This window comes from Dysidea avara, chromosome 1 (assembly GCF_963678975.1).
Source record: "Dysidea avara chromosome 1, odDysAvar1.4, whole genome shotgun sequence".
NCBI lineage: Eukaryota > Metazoa > Porifera > Demospongiae > Dictyoceratida > Dysideidae > Dysidea > Dysidea avara.
The window spans coordinates 26,971,537-26,992,896 of NC_089272.1; the positions used below are offsets into that span (position 1 = coordinate 26,971,537).

At 37.6% G+C, this 21,360-nt stretch overlaps 2 protein-coding genes across 2 annotated transcripts in view; one reads left to right on the forward strand and one right to left on the reverse strand.

Annotated features, from left to right (window-relative positions):
- Positions 1-1,791: 1,791 nt before the first annotated feature.
- LOC136241103 (fibronectin-like) lies at positions 1,792-4,326 on the forward strand. The gene is made up of 6 exons (XM_066032305.1): positions 1,792-2,107; positions 2,518-2,787; positions 3,003-3,076; positions 3,197-3,431; positions 4,085-4,261; positions 4,307-4,326. The coding sequence occupies exons 1-6, from the start codon at positions 1,792-1,794 to the stop codon at positions 4,324-4,326; spliced, it is 1,092 nt and encodes a 363-aa protein (XP_065888377.1).
- Positions 4,327-16,375: 12,049 nt separating this feature from the next.
- Positions 16,376-21,360, reverse strand: part of LOC136241188 (uncharacterized) — a 32,339-nt gene continuing 27,354 nt past the window's right edge. The window contains exon 7 of the mRNA XM_066032401.1: positions 16,376-16,434. Coding sequence (XP_065888473.1) covers positions 16,376-16,434 — 59 coding nt within the window. The remainder of the gene's footprint in view (positions 16,435-21,360) is intronic.

Consider the following 21,360-nt stretch of genomic DNA (forward strand, 5'->3'; position numbering starts at 1 on the left):
ACAGGGTGACTTGTTGCAAAACTGTCCTTTCTACAGGGTGAATTGCTGTCTTCATGGCATGGTATCCCACTAGGGAACTGCATGTGAGAAGGTGTATTATACATGTAATCAGAAACATGTGTCTAAAATTCGGAAAGTATCTGTTCCTGCTTCTTGAGCTGCTACAATATGTTTGATATACATGTATCAAGAGTAAATAATAAAGAGAGTATCCAACTGCCATATACCATATCAAAAATGATCCTGTTAAGTCTTTCTGCATATTTCAGTAAAATTTAGGGTATCATAGAAGTGTTCATATCTAGCAATCATCACCTTCAACACCTACACACAATGCAAAGCCTGTGTGCACACCACTTGTTAATAGACTAATTTAACACCTTCTTTGAAAATGCTTTAACAAGCAGAGTGGTATTTCAGGATCATTTTTGATATGGTATATGGCAGTTGAATACTCTCTTCTTTATTATTTACTGTTGCATTTATACATACATTTTCTTGTTGAACAAAAAATAATGCTGAGTAACATGTGCATGCAATACATCTCACCAATTTTTTAGAACTGTTGATTATGAAGAATGCATCATTGTGCACAATGTATGAACACACACACACACACACACACACACACATACGTACACACAAAACAAAGCAAAGCAAAAAGCAGAGCCTTCAGCTGCCGCTACATGGTCACGCTGCCCAGTGGCCAGCACTGGGGCATCTGTGCGCTACTCAGGTGCTATGAGTCAGCCCAGGCATGCCCTCCTGGGACAGGATTAGAAACCCATAGTCTCAGAGGTGAAGATGTAGGCACCCAAAGTCCCAACTGGACCTTCAACTGCTATAATATGAGAAATGGACAGTTGAACATTTGCTTCCGCAGGTACCCATTAATGTTACAGCTGGGTGGGCTGCTTCCCCAGTTGGCACCAGGCCACCGGGTCCCCATTTTAACAGCTGGGTAGACTGGAGCAGTGTGAGGAAAGTTTCTTGCTCAAGGAAACAACAACACTAAAGTGGCCCAGCTGGTAATCAAACCGGTAACCTTTCGATTACCAAGCGGATGCCCTAACCACTGTTAAAATGGGGACGCCCTAACCACACACACACACACACACACACACACACACACACACACACACACACACACACACACACACACACACACACACACACACACACGCACGCACGCACGCACGTACACACACACACACCCATGCATGTACACACTATGTAACTACTGTACGTATAGATTTAAACTCAGTTGATTTTTGGCACAGTTAATATTACTACACAACCAAGTAATGTTACAGTGTGTACTGGAGGAGTAGCAGTGTTCACTTGTGTACTCACTGGCACTAGTATCATCAAAGAAGACATCACTGCTGCAGGGTGGCAAATAAAAAGAAGTAGTTTTTTTCTGTCTGTGTCAGGGAGACATCGTCACATCATAAGCACAACAGTCAATAATGATACGCTAATTGGTACACTCACAGTTACTAATGTGTCACGTGAGGATGATGGTGTTCCATATCGGTGTATGGTCACCAATAGATTGACTAGTAATAATGTATCGATCACTGTAATAGGTACAGTATTATACTGTATAACTAAACATTTGTTAAGAATTAATAAGAATGAATTAAATGGTCTGTTAGTTACATAATAATACATTGTGTAGGTTTTTGTTCAGTAATGTTGACTGCATAGGCCATTGTGTACATATGTATACAAATTAATACATTGTACATGTCTGTATGTAAAATTAAATAAACTGACAACAGTACAGTGATGCTTGTACAATTTAATGCAATAGGTGGTATACCAGATGCAATAACACACCTAGCCATTCCATCTAATTTGATTACTTCAAATTCATTTGTGGCTCAATGGTCTGAACCACCCAGTGATGTAGTGTGTGGTCCAGTCCAGTATATAGTAACTGTGTCCACAGGAGGAATAGTGATCAGTAATGTTACTATTAATGGCACTGAATACACTGCTACTGGATTATGTAGTAGCACTTCATACAAGGTTAATGTATCTGCTGATAACATTGCAGGAAATAGCATCCCTACTACAATTAGAATAATGACTATTCCAACAGGTAAGCTGATAAACAGATGCATAACCTTATATGCGTATGCCAAGAATATATATGTATGCATGTACAATGTCACATGCTAATTTTATTTCAATGTTAACAGCATATTTTTGGTGTTGTATGTATATAAGTGAAAAGTATCCTAGCTGCCCATTTTTTACAATAAGATTACCTCAATGTAGTGGCTAGGTCCCAAATACAGTAAAGATGTACTTCATTACTCATTTTAATAAGGCCACCTCATTATTAAGGTCAAAGTCCCAGGGATGGCTTAGGTTTCACTGTATTACATACAGGTACAAAACTATTCGTATGTTTCACATGTACTGTAGTTAAAGTATTGTATATAGCTATACAGTGTCTCGTATGTAAATGCTAATGTCATGCAGTATGTATCTTTCCATTTTATGTAGTTTCACCTATTACTGTTCCATCCATTATTAAAATCCAACCATTGACCAGTACAACATTCACTATCGACTGGATACCATCAGATCCCAACTACAACTATACAGTAATATGGACTAACCTACATACTGGTGTGATGTACAACAGGACAGTTCCAGGGAATACAAACAGTTACATTGTAACAGGATTGAGTGGTGATGTAAACTATGATGTGAGTGTAGCTGCTGTGAACAGGTGTGGAATAATGGTGAATAGTGATCCTGTCACTGTGTATGGTGAGTGTACACAATAATGTCTTACCTAGTCATCATATACAGCTTGAAGTTATAAAATCAAATCACTCTAATAGAACAGTCATGTAAATAATATTAATTAACGGTCTTCAGAGCTATAACTTACTTTGGATTGTATAATGAAGAGACTTATTGAAAGGATGTAATTTTCTAAATATTCATTATTAAAATATAATGACTGTAATCCACTTATATAGATGCTCCCAACAAACCACAATTTGTGTACTGTGTCTCTTACCAAGAACAACCAGCACTACAGATATTTTCTCAGGTATGAGTGAGTTGTTTATTGTATTTCTAGTAATTGTGTGCATGCATATATACATGTGTAATTTGTGTGGTATATCATTATTAATTTTAAAGTTTTTTTTATTCTTGGATTCTTGCACAGGTTACAGTGGATTATCCAAGGATGTCTTTGACATTACAGTTCTCGACAACTTACCAAACTGGTGCTCCCACAGTAATGGATGCAACATGTAGTGACATACAGAATAATATACAGTACAATTGTACTGCAGAATTTATTGTTGACATAATTCCTTCAGTTGAGATAATACAATCAGTGAATGTTACAGTCAGTAGTCCCTATGGTAGTAACTGTTCAGTGATGGAGGTTGAGGAAAGTATGTATATCCTGTACTGTAAATTGCATACTTTTATAAAAAGTTATGGTATAAAGAGGACTGTTTTATGTTTGTAATACTGTATTGTGAATACAACAGTCCAATAGATATCACGCTGAGCCTACCCTAGATCTCTCTATATACATTTACTATTTAATAAAGAACCCCCACAACTCCTTACCCTATGTACAAACTTTGAAGCTCAGCAAGAACATCCTGGTTACTTTTTGCTGTGATCACTAATTTTAATGCCATAAATTTCTCTAAGTACGTATGAGGAGCTACATAGTTATGATCAATAAAACTGTTAAAATGTACAGTACAAACTATAATACAAACCAGTATAAATCAAACCATGGTTCACTTCTGATATCTAGGCACATATTGATGGTGTATATTGTGTGTAGTATTTTACCATGAATTAAGTGTGCAAATAAATTACAGAGTACTAGTGTCAAATGCAAACTAATTTTTTCATGCAGAAATAGGTCCAGTGCTGGGTGTAACTCAAGGAGAAGTATTGAAAAATTCAGCTGAATTGGTTTGTACACTAGCTTGTTTCTCTCCTAACACACACTGCAAACTGTCTAAAATTGCAATTGATGGTATTAAGTGTGAGTTGACCCCAAACTACACCACAAGCTCCATCTCAGGATCATCCAGCAGTTATGATTATCCAACACAGAAGATCATAATATATGACTTAACCAGTGGTACCAGATATAATTATTGTGTAACTGGTGTGAGTGTTAGCAATGATGAAATAGTGGATGTTGGGGAGCCAATATGTGGTAGTTTTACAACTAGTGCATCAAGAAGTGAAAATGATGGTATGTGTACACATGTCTGTAGTTATTTAAAGGTTGTGCCATCAGATAATGAGTTTATTTGCTAGTATACATCCGAACAAAGCCCCCACTGCAAAGTACAATGTAACACTGTAAAAACTATATTTATGCAAACAGCCATTAAGCAATGCTCCATGTTACACCCCTTGATCTTACAGTATGTACATAAACTATATTGCCACTCTATTAGAACAAATAGAGTAGGTAAAATATCATTTACAGTAGTGTTTTAAGGTGACCATTATAATAGTAGAATTCTTCATTATAATATATGTATATGAAATGTTTCACTGTTTCTGTAATACAGGTTATCTGTAACTATATTAATGCTTTTGCAGCCTGATACGAGACTGTTTGGTGCACGTACACGTAGCTAACATATGTTCAAAATTCAGATACGAAGTCCTTGAAATCTGTTGAAGTTACTGTATAACCTTTTGGATATTATTTAATGACTCATAGCCTATCAAATCCAGAACACACTCATTTTAATGTTGGAATGTTGTTACATTTGAGTAGTAAGTTGTGATAGTAAGTCCAATTACTAGGGAGAATCCATGTTGCACAATATACTAACAGGTTGCCTAATTTGATGCATGTACAACTATTAACATAAATTAAAGTGTTTGTACGTTGTATAACCAACCTACAAGAGATACTTACCAATCTCATACTGTAAAGCAAGAAATTTTGTAAGATTGACAAATTTGCAGTATTTGGACAAACCAAATCTTTCCATCTAGCATATTAGGACAAATGCACCAAACTTGTTATGAATGAAATTCTGTGATGGAAAATATATCAAGGTTTATTCACATTAAAATTTCTTGGTACTGTATACAAATATTATGCTTTTGCTACAGAGTCATCATCATCAACTGTGATGATTGCTATGGTTGCTACAATATCATGTTCACTAACATTCATCTTAACACTAACAATAACTGCTATTCTCACATTCATTGTCACATACATGTGTATGAAGCAGAAACCTGATGTTGCTAATAACCAGCTACAGCCAGCACCAAAAGTGTTCTATGAGAAAACAGATCTTCCACATATTATTAATCCACAAAATCCACAAAATCCAGTATATGATACAAGTTGTAGACCGGCTGCTCAAGATATCGATAATTCATCTAGTAAAAATGGCTATGAGTTAATGGCTAGTGTTAAAATTCGGAGAGATGTAGATAGTACCATACCACTGCAGTGTGATGGAACTCATGAATCTGACCATTATATCCAGATGATGGAACATCCACTTTACCACAATATTACGCCTGGTCAACATTTTGCTAATGATGAACGGAAAACTGAAAATTCCAACTTACAACATCAGTCAGAGCTATGAAATGATACTGCCAAATTTAGTTCATATGATTATTATGTACTGCAAGTATCTTATCAAGACACACGGTAGTGTGTCGTGCGGCCCAAGAAGCCGGCGCGTAACACCCGTGAGTATATTGACAGGAAGAAAGAAAACGCAATTTTCGCACCTCCGTAGCTCTGTGCTTCCTTGATGAAACAAGACGATTTTTACTGTGGACATTTCCTCCAACTGCAGCACTCCACATTCCAAATTTGAGCGAAATCGCTTCGCGCGTTCCCGAGATATGCGACTTCAAAAATTGGCTCAGTTTCTTCGTTTTTTTTCTTCTTCTTATTTTTCTTTTTCTTGTCGCACACTTACAAAAACTGCTATAAAACGCGAACTCGTTATCCGATTGCCTTGAAATGTGGCACACAGAAGGGGGATATAAAGGCGCATCTCGGTACCAACTTTGGCTGGAATACGATAAACAGGCAAAGAGTTATGAGCGATTATTCACGAAAAATAACACCAATATGTTGTCACGCCTACAGGGTAAACCGCGTATGGGAAGAAGCTGAAAATCGGTGGGTGAATAGGTTAACTATTGAACCTCAAACCTTTTGTGATTTGAAAGAAATCGAGCTAAAAACCAGGAAGATACAACGAAAAAACCAACAGTGTGTAACAATTACGCAATCGAGATAGCTAATAAAAAAACGACTGCTTGCCACGCCTACCAGATAAACCGCTTAGGGTAATGCTTTGAAAATCGTTGTACAGATGGAGTAATCATCTTAGAAAGGTTCATCAATGGTGTAGAAGAATAAGACTTAAAGCCACGGAGTTATAACACGAAATCCAACTTGGTGCGGCAAGTGCGAGATCGAAATACTCTAATAGAGCAGTCATCCTAATCTAATCCAAAACAGCCAAGCTGTAAAAAAAGTGTGCAGCCCTCAGAAAGGCTATGGTGAAAAAAGATGTAAAATCCAAGGTGGCGGCCAAGAAATGGCTGTGATGGTAGGTTAGTGGTAAAAATTTTAATAATGACAATTCAGGTGAATTTTTGTGCCGCTTCACAAAAATTCACCTGAATTGTCGTTATTAAAATTTTTACCACTAACCTACCATCACAGCCATTTCTTGGCCGCCACCTTGGATTTCACATCTTTTTTCACCATAGCCTTTCTGAGGGCCGCACACTTTTTTTACAGCTTGGCTGTTTTGGATTAGATTTCATTTCTTTTTGTATTTGTATACCCCAAAGCCGGCCTATGGCCAGCTTTGGGACTTTTTTAACCTATGTTTTTTTCTTTACTACAGGAAGAAGAAAAGATGAAGTAGATGTACTTTAAATATTTTATCAGTAAATGTACAAATTATATATACTGTATAATACATATGTGACCGGATTTGCGAAAAGGGGTCCAATTTTCCAACTTTGACAATTGATAACTTCAGATTGGAAAGAGCTATTGCCTTGATATTTGGGCAGTGGTGAGCACCACTATAGCTGAATACATGGTGAAATGTGCAGGTTAATATGTTACTTGAACACTGAGTTATGGTCTCCAACATTTACGGAATTGGATGTGTGTGGAAGACCCCTTTTCGCAAATCCGGTCACATATATTGATTACAGAAATCTCCATGGTGGTTTCTTTGTAACTGAACACTCTAAAAGGTGACTTCTTCTAATTGCTCTCTCTACAGGGTGAATTGTTTGTAGCTGAACGATCTACAAGGTAACTTCTTCTAGCTGATCTCTCTACAGGGTGATGTGTTTGTAGCTGAATTTTGTATAGGTGATTTGTTTGCAGCTGAGCTCTTTACAGAATGGTTTCTTTGTAGCTGAACTCTCTAAAAGGTAACTTCTTCTAACTGATCTTTCTACAGGGCAATTTGTTTCTGGCAGAATTTTCTACAGGGTGATTTCTTTGCAGCTGAAATCTCTACATGGTGGTTTCTTTGTAGCTGAACTCTCTACAAGGTAATTTCTTCTAGCTGATCTCTCTACAGGGAGGTTTGTTTGTAGCTGAACTATCTACAAGGTAACTTCTTATAGCTGATCTCTACAGGGTGATTTGTTCGTAGTTGAATTCTGTACAGGTGATTTGTTTGCAGCTGAGCTCTTTACAAAATGGTTTCTTTGTAGCTGAACTTTCTCCAAGGTAACTTCTTCTAACTGATCTTTCTACAGGGTGATTTGTTTGTAGCTGAACTATCTACAAGGTAATTTCTTCTAGCTGATCTCTCTACAGGGCGATTTGTTTGTAGCTGAATTCTGTACAAGTGATTTGTTTGCAGCTGAGCTCTTTACAGAATAGTTTCTTTGTAGCTGAACTCTCTACAGGGTGATTTGTTTGTAGCTGAAATCCCTACAAGGTAACTTCTTCTAGCTGATCTCTCTACAAGGTGATCTGTTTGTAGCTGAACTCTCTACAGGTGATTTGTTTGTAGCTGAACTCTACAAGGCGATACTTCTAGGTGATCTCTCTACAGGATTCCTTGTTTCTAACTGAACTCTCAACAGGGTGATCTGTTCATAGCTGAACTTTCTACTGGGTGATTTGTTTGCAGCTGAACTCTCTAAATGGTGGTTTCTTTGTAGCTGAACTCTCTACAATGTGACTTCTTCTAGCTGAACTCTCTACAAGGTGACTTGTTTCTAGCTGATCTCTCTACAGGGTGACTTGTTTCTAGCTGAACTCTCTACAGGTGATTTGTTTGTAGCTGAACTCTCTACATGGTGGTTTCGTTGTAGCTGAACTCTCTACAAGGTAACTTCTTCTAGCTGATCTTTTTCACTGCATATTTGTTTGTAGCTGAGTTCTCTACAGGGTGATTTGTTTGCAGCTGAACTCTCTACATGGGAGTTTCATTGTAGCTGAACTCTCTACAATGTGACTTCTTCTAGCTGAACTCTCTACAGGGTGACTTGTTTCTAGCTGAACTCTCTACAGGTGATTTGTTTGCAGCTGAACTCTCTACATGGTGGTTTCTTTGTAGCTGAACTCTCTACAAGGTAACTTCTTCTAGCCGATCTTTCTACAAGGTAATTGAGTTTTTTGCAGCTGAACTCTTTACATGGTGGTTGCTTTGTAGCTGAACTCTCTAAAAGGTGACTTCTTCTAGCTGAACTCTCTACAGGATGATTTGTTTGCAGCTGGATTCTCTACGTGGTAGTTTCTTTGTAGCTGAACTCTCTACAATGTGACTTCTTCTAGCTGAACTCTCTACAGGATGATTTGTTTGCAGCTTGATTCTCTACGTGGTAGTTTCTTTGTAGCTGAACTCTCTACAATGTGACTTCTTCTAGCTGAACTCTCTACAGGATGATTTGTTTGCAGCTTGATTCTCTACATGGTAGTTTCTTTGTAGCTGAACTCTCTACAATGTGACTTCTTCTAGCTGAACTCTTTACAGGGTGACTTGTTTTTAGCTGATCTCTCTACAGGGTGACTTGTTTCTAGCTGAACTCTCTACAGGTGATTTGTTTGCAGCTGAACTCTCTACATGGTGGTTTCTTTGTAGCTGAACTCTCTACAAGGTAACTTCTTCTAGCTGATCTTTCTACAGGGTGATTTGTTTGTAGCTGAATTCTCTACAGGGTGATTTATTTGCAGCTTAACTCTCTACAAGGTGACTTCTTCTAGCTGAACTCTCTACAGAGTGATTGATTTTTTTTTGCAGCTGAACTCTCTACATGGTGGTTTCTTTGTAACTTAACTCTCTACAGGGTGATTTGTTTGTAGCTGAACTCTCTACAGGGTGATCTGTTCATAGCTGAACTCCCTATAAGGTAACTTCTTCTAGCTAATCTTTCTACAGGGCGATTTGTTTGTAGCTGAGTTCTCTACAGGGTGATTTGTTTGCAGCTGAACTCTACATGGTAGCTTCTTTGTAGCTCTACAATGTTACTTCTTCTAGCTGAACTCTCTACAAGGTGACTTGTTTCTAGCTGATCTCTCTACAGGGTGACTTGTTTCTAGCTGAACTCTCTACAGGTGATTTGTTTGCAGCTGAACTCTCTACATGATTGTTTCTTTGTAGCTGAACTCCCTACAAGGTAATTTCTTCTAGCTGATCTCTCTACAGGCCGATTTGTTTGTAGCTGAACTCTCTACATGATGGTTTCTTTGTAGCTGAACTCTCTACAAGGTGATTTCTTCTATAGCTGATCTTTCTACAGGGTGATTTGTTTGTAGTTAAACTCTCTACACGATAGATTCTTTGTAGCTGAACTCTCTACAAGGTGATTTCTTCTATAGCTGATCTTTCTACAGGGTGATTTGTTTGTACCTGAACTATCTACATGATGGTTTCTTTGTAGCTGAACTCTCTACAAGGTAACTTCTTCTAGCTGATCTCTCTACAGGACAATTTGTTTGTACCTGAACTCTCACATGATTGTTTCTTTGAAGTTGAACTCTCTACGAGGTGATTTCTTCTAGCTGATCTTTCTACAGGGTGATTTGTTTGTAGCAGAACTCTCTACAAGGAAACTTCTTCTAGCTGATCTCTCTACAGGGAGATTTGTTTGTAGCTGAACTCTCTATACATGATTTGTTTGCGGCTGAATTCTCTACATGATGGTTTCTTTGTAGCTGAACTCTCTACAAGGTAACTTCTTCTAGCTGATCTCTTAACAGGGTGAATTGTTTGTAGCAGAACGATCTACAAGGTAACTTCTTCTTACTTATCTCTCTACAGGGTGATTTGTTTGTAGCTGAACTTTTTACAAGGAAACCTCTTTTAACTGAGCTCTGCACAGGGTGAATTGTTTGTAGCTGAACTATCTACAAGGTAACTTCTTCTAGCTGATCTCTCTACAGGATGATTTGTTTGTAGCTGAACTATCTACAAGGTAACTTCTTCTAGCTGATCTCTCTACAGGGTGATTGTTTGTAGCTGAATTCTGTATAGGTGATTTGTTTGCAGCTGAGCTCTTTACAGAATGGTTTCTTTGTAGCTGAACTCTCTACAAGGTAACTTCTTCTAGCTGATGTATCTACAGGGTCACTAGTTTGTAGCTGAATTCTCTACATGGTGGTTTCTTTGTAACTGAAGTATCTACAAGGTGACATCTTCTAGCTGATCTTTCAACAGGGTGATTTGTTTGTATCTGAACTCTCTACAAGAAATCTTCTTCTAACTGATGTTTTAACAGGGTGAATTGTTTGTAGCTGAACTCTCTACAGGGTGATTTGTTTGTAGCTGATCTCTATACAGGTTACTTATTTCTAACTGATCTCTGAATTCTGTTCAGGGTGACTGCTCTATTAGGATGACTGCTCTATTAGAGTATCTCGATCTCGCACTTGCTACATCAAGTTGGATTTCGTGTTATAACTCCGTGGCTTTAAGTCTGATTCTTCTACACCATTGAAGAGCCTTTCTAAGATGATAACTCCATCTGTACAGCGATTTTGAAAGCATTACCCCAAGCGGTTTACCTGGTAGGCGTGGCAAGCATAATAATAATAATAATAATAAAATAAAAATATTAAAAATTAGCTAATCTCGATTGCATAATTGTTACACACTGTTGATTTTTTCGCTGTATCTTCCTGGTTTTTAGCTCGATTTCTTTCAAATCACAAAAGGTTTGAGGTTCAATAGTTAACCTATTCACCCACCGATTTTCAGCTTCTTCCCATACGCGGTTTACCCTGTAGGCGTGACAACATATTGGTGTTATTTTTCGTGCATAATTGCTCATAACTCTTTGTCTGTTTATGGTATTCCAGCCAAAGTTGGTACCGAGATGCGCCTTTATACCCCCCTTCTGTGTGCCAAATTTCAAGACAATCGGATAACGCGTTCGAGTTTTATAGCAGTTTTTGTAAGTGTGCGACAAGAAAAAGAAAAATAAGAAGAAGAAAAAACGAAGAAACTCAGCCAATTTTTGAAGTCGCATATCTCGGGAACGCGCGAAGCGATTTCGCTCAAATTTGGAATGTAGAGTGCTGCAGTTGGGGGGCATGTCCACAGCAAAAATCGTCTTGTTTCATCAAGGAAGCACAGAGCTACGGAGGTGCGAAAATTGCGTTTTCTTTCTTCCTGTCAATATACTCACGGGTGTTACGCGCCGGCTTCTTGGGCCGCACGACACACTACCGTGTGTCTTGATAGAGCAGTCACCCTGAAGAGAATTCAAGAGATCAGCTAGAAATAAGAAACCTGTATAGAGATCAGCTACACAAAAGTCACCCTGTAGAGAGATCAGCTAGAAGAAGTTACCTTGTAGGGAGTTCATGCAACTATGAAAAGAGATAGTTCAGCTAGAAAAAATCACCTTGTATTGTTCAGCTACAAAGAAACCACCATGTAGAGAGTTGAGCTACAAACAAATCGCCCTGTGGAGAGATCAATAGAAGAAGTTACCTTGCAAAGAGTTCAGCTACAAAGAAACCATCATGTAGAGAGTTCAGCTACAAACAAATCTCCCTGTAGAGAGATTAGCTAGAAGAAGTTACCTTGTAGAGAGTTCAGCTACAAAGAAACCATCATGTAGAGAGTTCAGCTACAAGCAAATCTCCCTGTAGAGAGATCAGCTAGAAGAAGTTACCTTGTAGAGAGTTCGGTTTCAAACAAATCACACTGTAGAAAGATCAGCTAGAAGAGTTCAGTTACAAAAAAAACCACCATGTAGAGAGCTCAGCTACAAACTAGTGACCCTGTAGAGACATCAGCTAGAAGAAGGTACCTTGTAGAGAGTTCAGCTACAAAGAAACCATTCTTTAAAGAGCTCAGCTGCAAACAAATCACCTGTAAAGAATTCAGCTACAAATAAATCACCCTGTAGAAAGATGAGCTAGAAAAAGTTACCTTGTAGAGAGTTCAGTTACAAAGAAACCACCATGTAGAGAATTCAGCTACAAACTAGTGACCCTGTAAAGACATCAGCTAGAAGAAGTTACCTTGAGAGAGTTCAGCTACAAAGAAACCATTATTTAAAGAGCTCAGCTGCAAACAAATCACCTATACAGAATTCAGCTACAAACAAATCACCATGTAGAGAGATCAGCTAGAAGAAGTTAACTTGTAGAGAGTTCAGCTACAAAGAAACCATCATTTAGAGAGTTCAGCTTCAAACAAATCACCTGTAGAGAGTTCAGCTACAAACAAATCTCCCTGTAGAGAGATCAGCTAGAAGAAGTTACCTTGTAGATCGTTCAGCTACAAACAAATCACCCTGTAGAGAGATCAGTTAGAAGAAGTTACCTTGTAGAGAGTTCAGCTACAAAGAAACCACCATGTAGAGAGTTCAGCTGCAAAGAAATCACCCTGTATAAAATTCTGCCACGAACAAATTGCCCTGTAGAAAGATCAGTTAGAAGAAGTTACCTTGTAGAGAGTTCAGCTACAAAGAAACCATTCTGTAAAGAGCTCAGCTGCAAACAAATCACCTGTACAGAATTCAACTACAAACAAATCACCCTGTAGAGAGATCAGCTAGAAGAAATTACTTAGTAGAGAGTTCAGCTACAAAGAAACCACCATGTAGAGAATTCAGCTGCAAACAAATCACCCTGTAGAAAATACAGCCACAAACAAATTGCCCTGTAGAAAGATCAGTTAGAAGAAGTTACCTTTTAGAGAGTTCAGCTACAAAGAAACCACCCTGTAGAGAGATCAGCTAGAAGAAGTTACCTTGTAGATCGTTCAGCTACAAACAAATCACCCTGTAGAGAGATCAGCTAGAAGAAGTTACCTTGTAGAGAGTTCAGCTACAAAGAAACCACCATGTGGAGAGTTCAGCTGCAAAGAAATCACCCTGTAGAAAATTCTGCCAAAAACAAATTGCCCTGTAGAAAGATCAGTTAGAAGAAGTTACCTTTTAGAGAGTTCAGCTACAAAGAAACCACCCTGTAGAGAGATCAGCTAGAAGAAGTTACCTTGTAGATCGTTCAGCTACAAACAAATCACCCTGTAGAGAGATCAGCTAGAAGAAGTTACCTTGTAGAGAGTTCAGCTACAAAGAAACCACCATGTGGAGAGTTCAGCTGCAAAGAAATCACCCTGTAGAAAATTCTGCCAAAAACAAATTGCCCTGTAGAAAGATCAGTTAGAAGAAGTTACCTTTTAGAGAGTTCAGCTACAAAGAAACCATTCTGTAAAGAGCTCAGCTGCAAACAAATCACCTGTACAGAATTCAGCTACAAACAAATCACCCTGTAGAGAGATCAGCTAGAAGAAATTACCTTGCAGATAGTTCAGCTACAAACAAATCTCCCTGTAGAGAGATCAGCTAGAAGAAATTACCTTGTAGAGAGTTCAGCTACAAAGAAACCATTCTGTAAAGAGCTCAGCTGCAAACAAATCACCTGTACAGAATTCAGCTACAAACAAATCACCCTGTAGAGAGATCAGCTAGAAGAAATTACTTAGTAGAGAGTTCAGCTACAAAGAAACCACCATGTAGAGAATTCAGCTGCAAACAAATCACCCTGTAGAAAATACAGCCACAAACAAATTGCCCTGTAGAAAGATCAGTTAGAAGAAGTTACCTTTTAGAGAGTTCAGCTACAAAGAAACCACCCTGTAGAGAGATCAGCTAGAAGAAGTTACCTTGTAGAGAGTTCAGCTACAAAGAAACCATTCTGTAAAGAGCTCAGCTGCAAACAAATCACCTGTACAGAATTCAGCTACAAACAAATCACCCTGTACAGAGATCAGCTAGAAGATATTACCTTGTAGATAGTTCAGCTACAAACAAATCACCCTGTAGAAAGATCAGTTAGAAGAAGTTACCTTTTAGAGAGTTCAGCTACAAAGAAACCATTTTGTAAAGAGCTCAGCTGCAAACAAATCACCTGTACAGAATTCAGCTACAAATAAATCACCCTGTAGAGAGATCAGCTAGAAGAAATTACCTTGTAGATAGTTCAGCTACAAACAAATCACGCTGTAGAAAGATCAGTTAGAAGAAGTTACTTTGTAGAGAGTTCAGCTACAAAGAAACCATTTTGTAAAGAGCTCAGCTGCAAACACATCGCCTGTACAGAATTCGGCTACCAACAAATCACCCTGTAGAGAGATCAGCTAGAAGAAGTTACCTTGTAGATAGTTCAGCTACAAACAAATCTCCCTGTATAGAGATCAGCTAGAAGAAATTGCCTTTATAGAGAGTTCAGCTACAAAGAAACCATCATGTGGAGAGTTCAGCTGTAAAGAAATCACCACTGCCCAAATTTCAAGGCAATAGCTCTTTCCAATCTGAAGTTATCAATTGTCAAAGTTGGCAAATTGGATGTGTGTGGAAGGCCCCTTTTTGCAAATCCGGTCACATATGTATTATATATATAATTTGTACATTTACTGATAAAATATTTAAAGTATATCTACTTCATCTTTACTTCTTCCTGTAGTAAAGAAAAAAAACATAAGTTAAAAAAGTCCCAAAGCTGGCCATAGGCCGGCTTTGGGTATACAAATACAAAAAGAAATGAAATCTAATCCAAAACAGCCAAGCTGTAAAAAAAGTGTGCGGCCCTCAGAAAGGCTATGGTGAAAAAAGATGTGAAATCCAAGGTGGCGGCCAAGAAATGGCTGTGATGGTAGGTTAATGGTAAAAATTTTAATAACGACAATTCAGGTGAATTTTTGTGCCACTTCACAAAATTTACCTGAATTGTCATTATTAAAATTTTTACCATTAACCTACCATCACAGCCATTTCTTGGCCGCCACCTTGGATTTCACATCTTTTTTCACCATAGCCTTTCTGAGGGCCGCACACTTTTTTTACAGCTTGGCTGTTTTGGATTAGATATACATACCATTAATTTTTGTACTGCAAGTATGTGTATCACATAAGCTGTTTTGTATACTGTAGTTATTATACTGCAATAGCTATACAGTATAGAGTACAATATGAACAAATATGTATATAGAACCAGCTATAAGGCTTAAATTATTATAAACAAAACATCATATAAAACTGTGGATAGCTACTGTAACAGTATGAACATATCATCAAATGCACATAATGCGGTAATCAACAATTATCTCCATCCAACCTAGTGTACCATGTTTATAGCAATATCCACTGATGTGAGTATTGTGTTGTCAGGTGAAAAACTAGCTGAAAATACCTGTGTAGCTATATAGCCACACACAGTATATAGTATGCTGTGTAGGATGAAGAAAAGCACCAAGGAAACAACAACAGCCACAGGAACTGTGAAGGGAAGAAAATATTAAATGATTGTACATACCTTGTAATCAGCACAGAACACATTTTTTATCATGATAAGTATCCCATCAACTTTAATCTGGATTTGATTTATCAAGCTGTTCATAGATGAAAATGCATCAGCAAATCCATCTTTCAGTGCTTCATAAAGTTTCTTTTCCTTTGTGCTGCTATGGCATGTACATCTGTATATTATTATGTCAACACAAAAATGGCTACATAGGGAATAGACCTGTGGCTTCCTTTCTGCCCACTTAATTTTTTGCATACTATACAGTAAGTGTATGAAATGACTTCTCTTTAACACTTACCTGAATAGCTGAGGCTGCTGTCATCTTGTGTAAACGTGAATGATAACAAGTAGAAGTTTGAGGTATGGCTATACGTTGCTAAACTTTGACCATGAACAACTTGCTGTTGCTATAGTAATCAGCACTTTCTTTAGCAGAATTTGTATGCATAATGTACAGTTGATCATTCGAACAAACATATGGAAAACATATGGAAAATATAAGAATTTTACAAGATAGTAGGCTTGTGCAAACTAGGCAGTTTTTTGCTGAAACAGTCACAACTTCTAATAAGCAAATTGGCCAATTTGCTCAGCCATGTTGTGGCCGTTAGACAGTCCTACACCTGGAGAACAATGATTGAAATATCAGTCTGCTTAAATTAAGTGTTGGTGACATGGTAAAAAAACTATGAAGTTTTATTCTTACTGTACGTAAGTGAGGAAAGTTTGGCGTGACTTAAGTTTGGCGAATCAGCATGCAAAAACACACTGGGTAAATAATATTTTGGTGAATTTACATACTATGCTGCCAAAATATAGATAAATTGTTTAGGCAAATTTCCTCAATTTGCCAACAATTTTCACCATTTTATGGTAGTATGTGAAGCCATAGTCATGCAATACACAAATGAACATCTTAAGCTGTAGTATGTTCAAAGCTACAGTAAGTTCAAGATGTATGGATTATATGCTCACCAGGCAGAGACAATATGTAACAGTGAAAAATCAAGTAGTTACACTTGTTTGAATTAAGACATCAGAAACAGTCAAACACTTAGTCAATTCCACTTAATAGCATTTTAAAAAGTGTAATGACCCTATCAGAAGCATTATGAATATAGTCAATCTCATCTAAGTACACCTGCCACATGTATTGCCACTCAGTTTGTACTTCTTTGATGCTAAGACCAGTCTTGTCTCAATTGTTGCTGACCTACAAATTATCACATTGTGTGCAATGTTGATATGAGAGAACAGCCAAGAATAATATTACTGGTCACATTGATATTTTAATATCCATTGAGAATTTATGGGCTGCAGTAGATTTTGTCAAGTATGGACAGAATATAAGAGTGATGAACCATCATTATTGAAAAATGCTACACATAATTATCTACATAAATGAGTCCTCAGTCACATGCAACTACCAAACAGGATTAGTGAATTAACACCTGTGAGGGCATGGCAAGGAAATGCTGAAGAGAGTACAAAAACAAGTAAGTATTAGATGTGTGTTTGGTTTATTTATAGATAAAATAGTAAGGTCTCCACTGAAAATCAGTTTACTGAGTGGATTCACTGTGTAAATATTACCAGGACCGCCCACAGGGAGGGGGGAAACTGGGGCATTTTGCCCCGGGCCCCAGCCTGAAAGGAGCCCCAGGAGGCCCCATGAAGGGCCCCCTGAATACCTGTTTAAAAGATCGATATACTCTAATAGAGCAGTCATATCTAAATACTCTAATAGAGCAGTCACAGTATTCTTCAGAGGAGCAGTGTAGCAAGCTTATAGATAAGGAGATATGGTTGGTGATGGGTAGTTATTGTCATTGCCAGCAGGTTGTGACCTTTTTTTTTTTTTTGTCTTCACCTTACTCAGTTAATACTAAGTAGGAATCTTGTAAACAATCTGTTATCAGTTCCTCTATGTAGAAGCAGTTTTGTTTGTTCTATATATGTGACCCAGTCTGGGAAAACCAGTATAATTATTGCCTATTTAAAAGTATCAAGAAATGCTGATTTAAGTATTCAGTGTGTTGTAGCTTTCTAATGGATGAAGCTTTGTGTACCAAAATTTAACACATTTTACAACAATTCCTTACCTTCCAGAGAATTCACTGTACAAGTAGCCAACAGCTAAGCTTCCAGCCATTTTAGATATGTAGTTTTAAACTGAGGTTGACTGTATCATGCAAGCTCCAAAGGGGGTGGGAGGCAGGGGTCAAAGGGCTGCTTTAAAAAATTAAAGCGGAAGGCATAGGGATGAATCAGGCCAAGCTATGGGCCATTCAGGACTCAAAACTGGCTAAAATGAAAGTATATTATTATACAACACACATCTATTCAGCACCACAGAGCTGTACATTCACATACAGCCATCCCCAGGCTTCATTAGGGCCCCAGACTGCTCGTACAGATTGCCACTGTCCTTGGGAAAAGCAGCCAGCAAAAGTAGACCACTCAAGTCTAGCTGATTTTGATAATGAACTTTGATAGTTTATTAATGTAGCTTTGTGTCCTTGGTGAAAAATCAAATCTGTTGTCACGGATGATAAGACCAGTTTTCCCAGACCCAGTCACATATATAATTTATGATGATACTTACACAATGTTAAGGATGTACTGTATCCCAATATACTAGAGTTTAAGAATCCTCCTTGATATTTTACACACTACCAATACAGAGAAATTCCAGCAATGTGATACATTTTAAAACTGTGCATCAGTCAGTCAAACAATCTATTATTCCCATACCAGGGGCGGAGAACAGTACTCAGAAGTGATGGGGGGGGGGGCAAGTCATGTGGGGTGGCTGTAAGTTATAAAGTGTTTTAAAATCATTAACTGTATCTTAGTGCACAAAGCACACTAGCATGCAAAGTATGTCAATACTAGGGTGGTCTGGGGGCATGCTCCCACTGGAAAATTTGAGATTTGAATGGTTCGAGATTGAATTTGAGAGCATTTTCAGTGGTACATGTTTACTTGAATAGGATATTCCTATAATATTATGGCAATGACTATCATTAAGATACTGTACAATTAGATACACCAGTAATTGAAGGCATTTCAGATTAACTCATGCTCTTGATTACGTATAGATATATGTGTTAATGAAGACATATTGAATTAATTGTATAGCAGGATCAACTTATGATTCCACTGAATGTTCTATTAGAGTAGTTAGGTGACTGCTCTATTAGAGTATATCGATTTGTGCACTCCCAGCACTGATTCATGCAATACTCCATTCTTGCATAACCTTTTAGAACAAATCCCAGTAAATTAAGGCAAAGTAAGTTGGCTAATGATTACTTACTTTGGCAACTGGGCATTGGAAAAGGTGAGGGGGCACTGCCCCTCCACTGTTGAAAGTGTGTGTGGGGGGGAGGGGCAGTTCTCCCTCTGCCCCTCTTATTTCTCCGTCCCTGGCTCATACATTTATATCAATCGCTCTGTCAGTATCTTTCTGAACAATAATTAAATACATGAAAGCATTAGGCAGTTAGGCAATATGAATTGCAGTATATTATGAAACTGTGTGTCCCCAGATGCTGCTCAAAGGTTAATGATCCTCATCAGTGCATTAAGTCTTATGTGTTCGTATAAGGTACATTGTAATACATGAAATGATTAATCACACAGCACTATATCACAGGATAAGACTTGGTCCCCAAACATTATTATTATTATTATTATCAATTTTATCTAAATAAAGGGTACACAAAAGGCTTATAGCCTGTACAAGGTGGTCCCCAAACATATTCCTAAACAACTAGCAGGGAAGTGACCTTTAGGAAACTAATGCATAAAAACAAGGCGTATGTATGCAATACTCAGTTTTTCAAAGCTCTGCCACTAACAGCAAGTAAAAAATGGATAACATCATACATTCTGTTTTAAATAGTACAACTATACCAAAATACAAGAGATATAAATGTTATCACTCTTCTATTGAAGTCTGACTACTTTTTAGAGTATCTCAAATTTTTGGTATGATAATCAGGGGCTGATCTAGGATTTCTAACAGGGGTTTTCCAGTGGTAGATGCAGGGGTCTGGGGGTATGCGCCCCCAGACACTAACAAGGTTTATGTTTGAAATTTAATAAAACTTGATGTTCATAACTACTATACACATTATAGTTTTGTTCTACTTATCCTCACTACTATCATCTCATACCATCACTTTCTGAGTGCTTCTTGACTTTCTGCAATGCAGAAATACAATGGTATCTTGACTATATATAGCTTATCAATTTTACCAGAATCTTATAGAAAGGGTACAATACTTACAGTACTTACACTCTATATCTAGCTATGTGTGGTAAGTATGCAGTCCATTAAACCATGTTCAGTTAAAAGTAGACAGGAGTCTATTATGCTTTTTGAGCTTCCAATTATTCTTTCTGGTTTTTCTTTTTAAATTTACCTATTATTCCCAAAATTATTCCTGCAATTGTGTAAAAAAAAGCATATTAGTGAGAGTTTTTACATAAGTGACTGCTATATTAGAATTATGCACTGGGAGTTGACTGCTCTATTAGAGTAAGTGACTGCTCTATTAGAATATATCGATCTTTTCAATCGTTTTTGCTTGCACTGTTTCAGCATTGTATCCAAAAGATTTTTGCATTAATATTACACTACAAGAAAAACTTATAATTCTGCACCAATTATTCCAAGAATTCATCCGATTATTCCGGAATATTCCCCAATTCTTTTGAGTACCTATTATTCCCGAAATTATTCCGGCATAATCGACGCGTCCCTAGTTATTATTATTATTATTATTATTATTATTAATGGACAAAAATTGCTTGGCAGTACAAGACTGTCAAGCTAGGCCGCAGGCCTTTGAGAGTGCCCATATCTTGTTGTTCTCCATAAATCATCAAGATTCTTCTTAAACAATGCCACAGTTGGTGCAGAAATAACATCTGCTGGAAGAGAATTCCACAAATTAACTACTCTGTTGGTGAAAAAATTATGCCTCACTAGCAGCCGAGATCGAAATTTAAAGAGTTTACGGTGGTGACCTCTGGTGGTATCCGTATTACTCAAAGTGAAAAATGAGGTAGGGTTGAAAGATCAATGACTTCCACTGATATTCTATAACAATTAATCCTGTAGGAAACTTAAAAGAACTAGGTAATAGCTACAAGGGCAACAAATGACCTCCATCAGTAATTTTATTGGAAAGAGGCTAGTTTTTAAGTACTAAATTAAATCCCGTTGTATCTGCTCACTGAACCTACAAAATAAATTGCAGCCAGGCTACTAAAGATAGTGCTAGCTGACCAATAGATTATGGATAGGTCAACCTATCTACCAAATTTCTACTATATGGATAGTTTATTTAGCTAGCAATAGCTCACTAGGCTAGCAAAAATTATTTTGCAACATTTTAATCAGTGAATGCTCTATTAGACATTTCACTACAAAGTGACTGTTCTATTAGAGAGTATTAATCTACGGAGCTAATCAACACTTTCTTTCTTCATCTTGGCATTTGTCCTTCGTTATCACTTCTACCACCACCTCTTCTGTT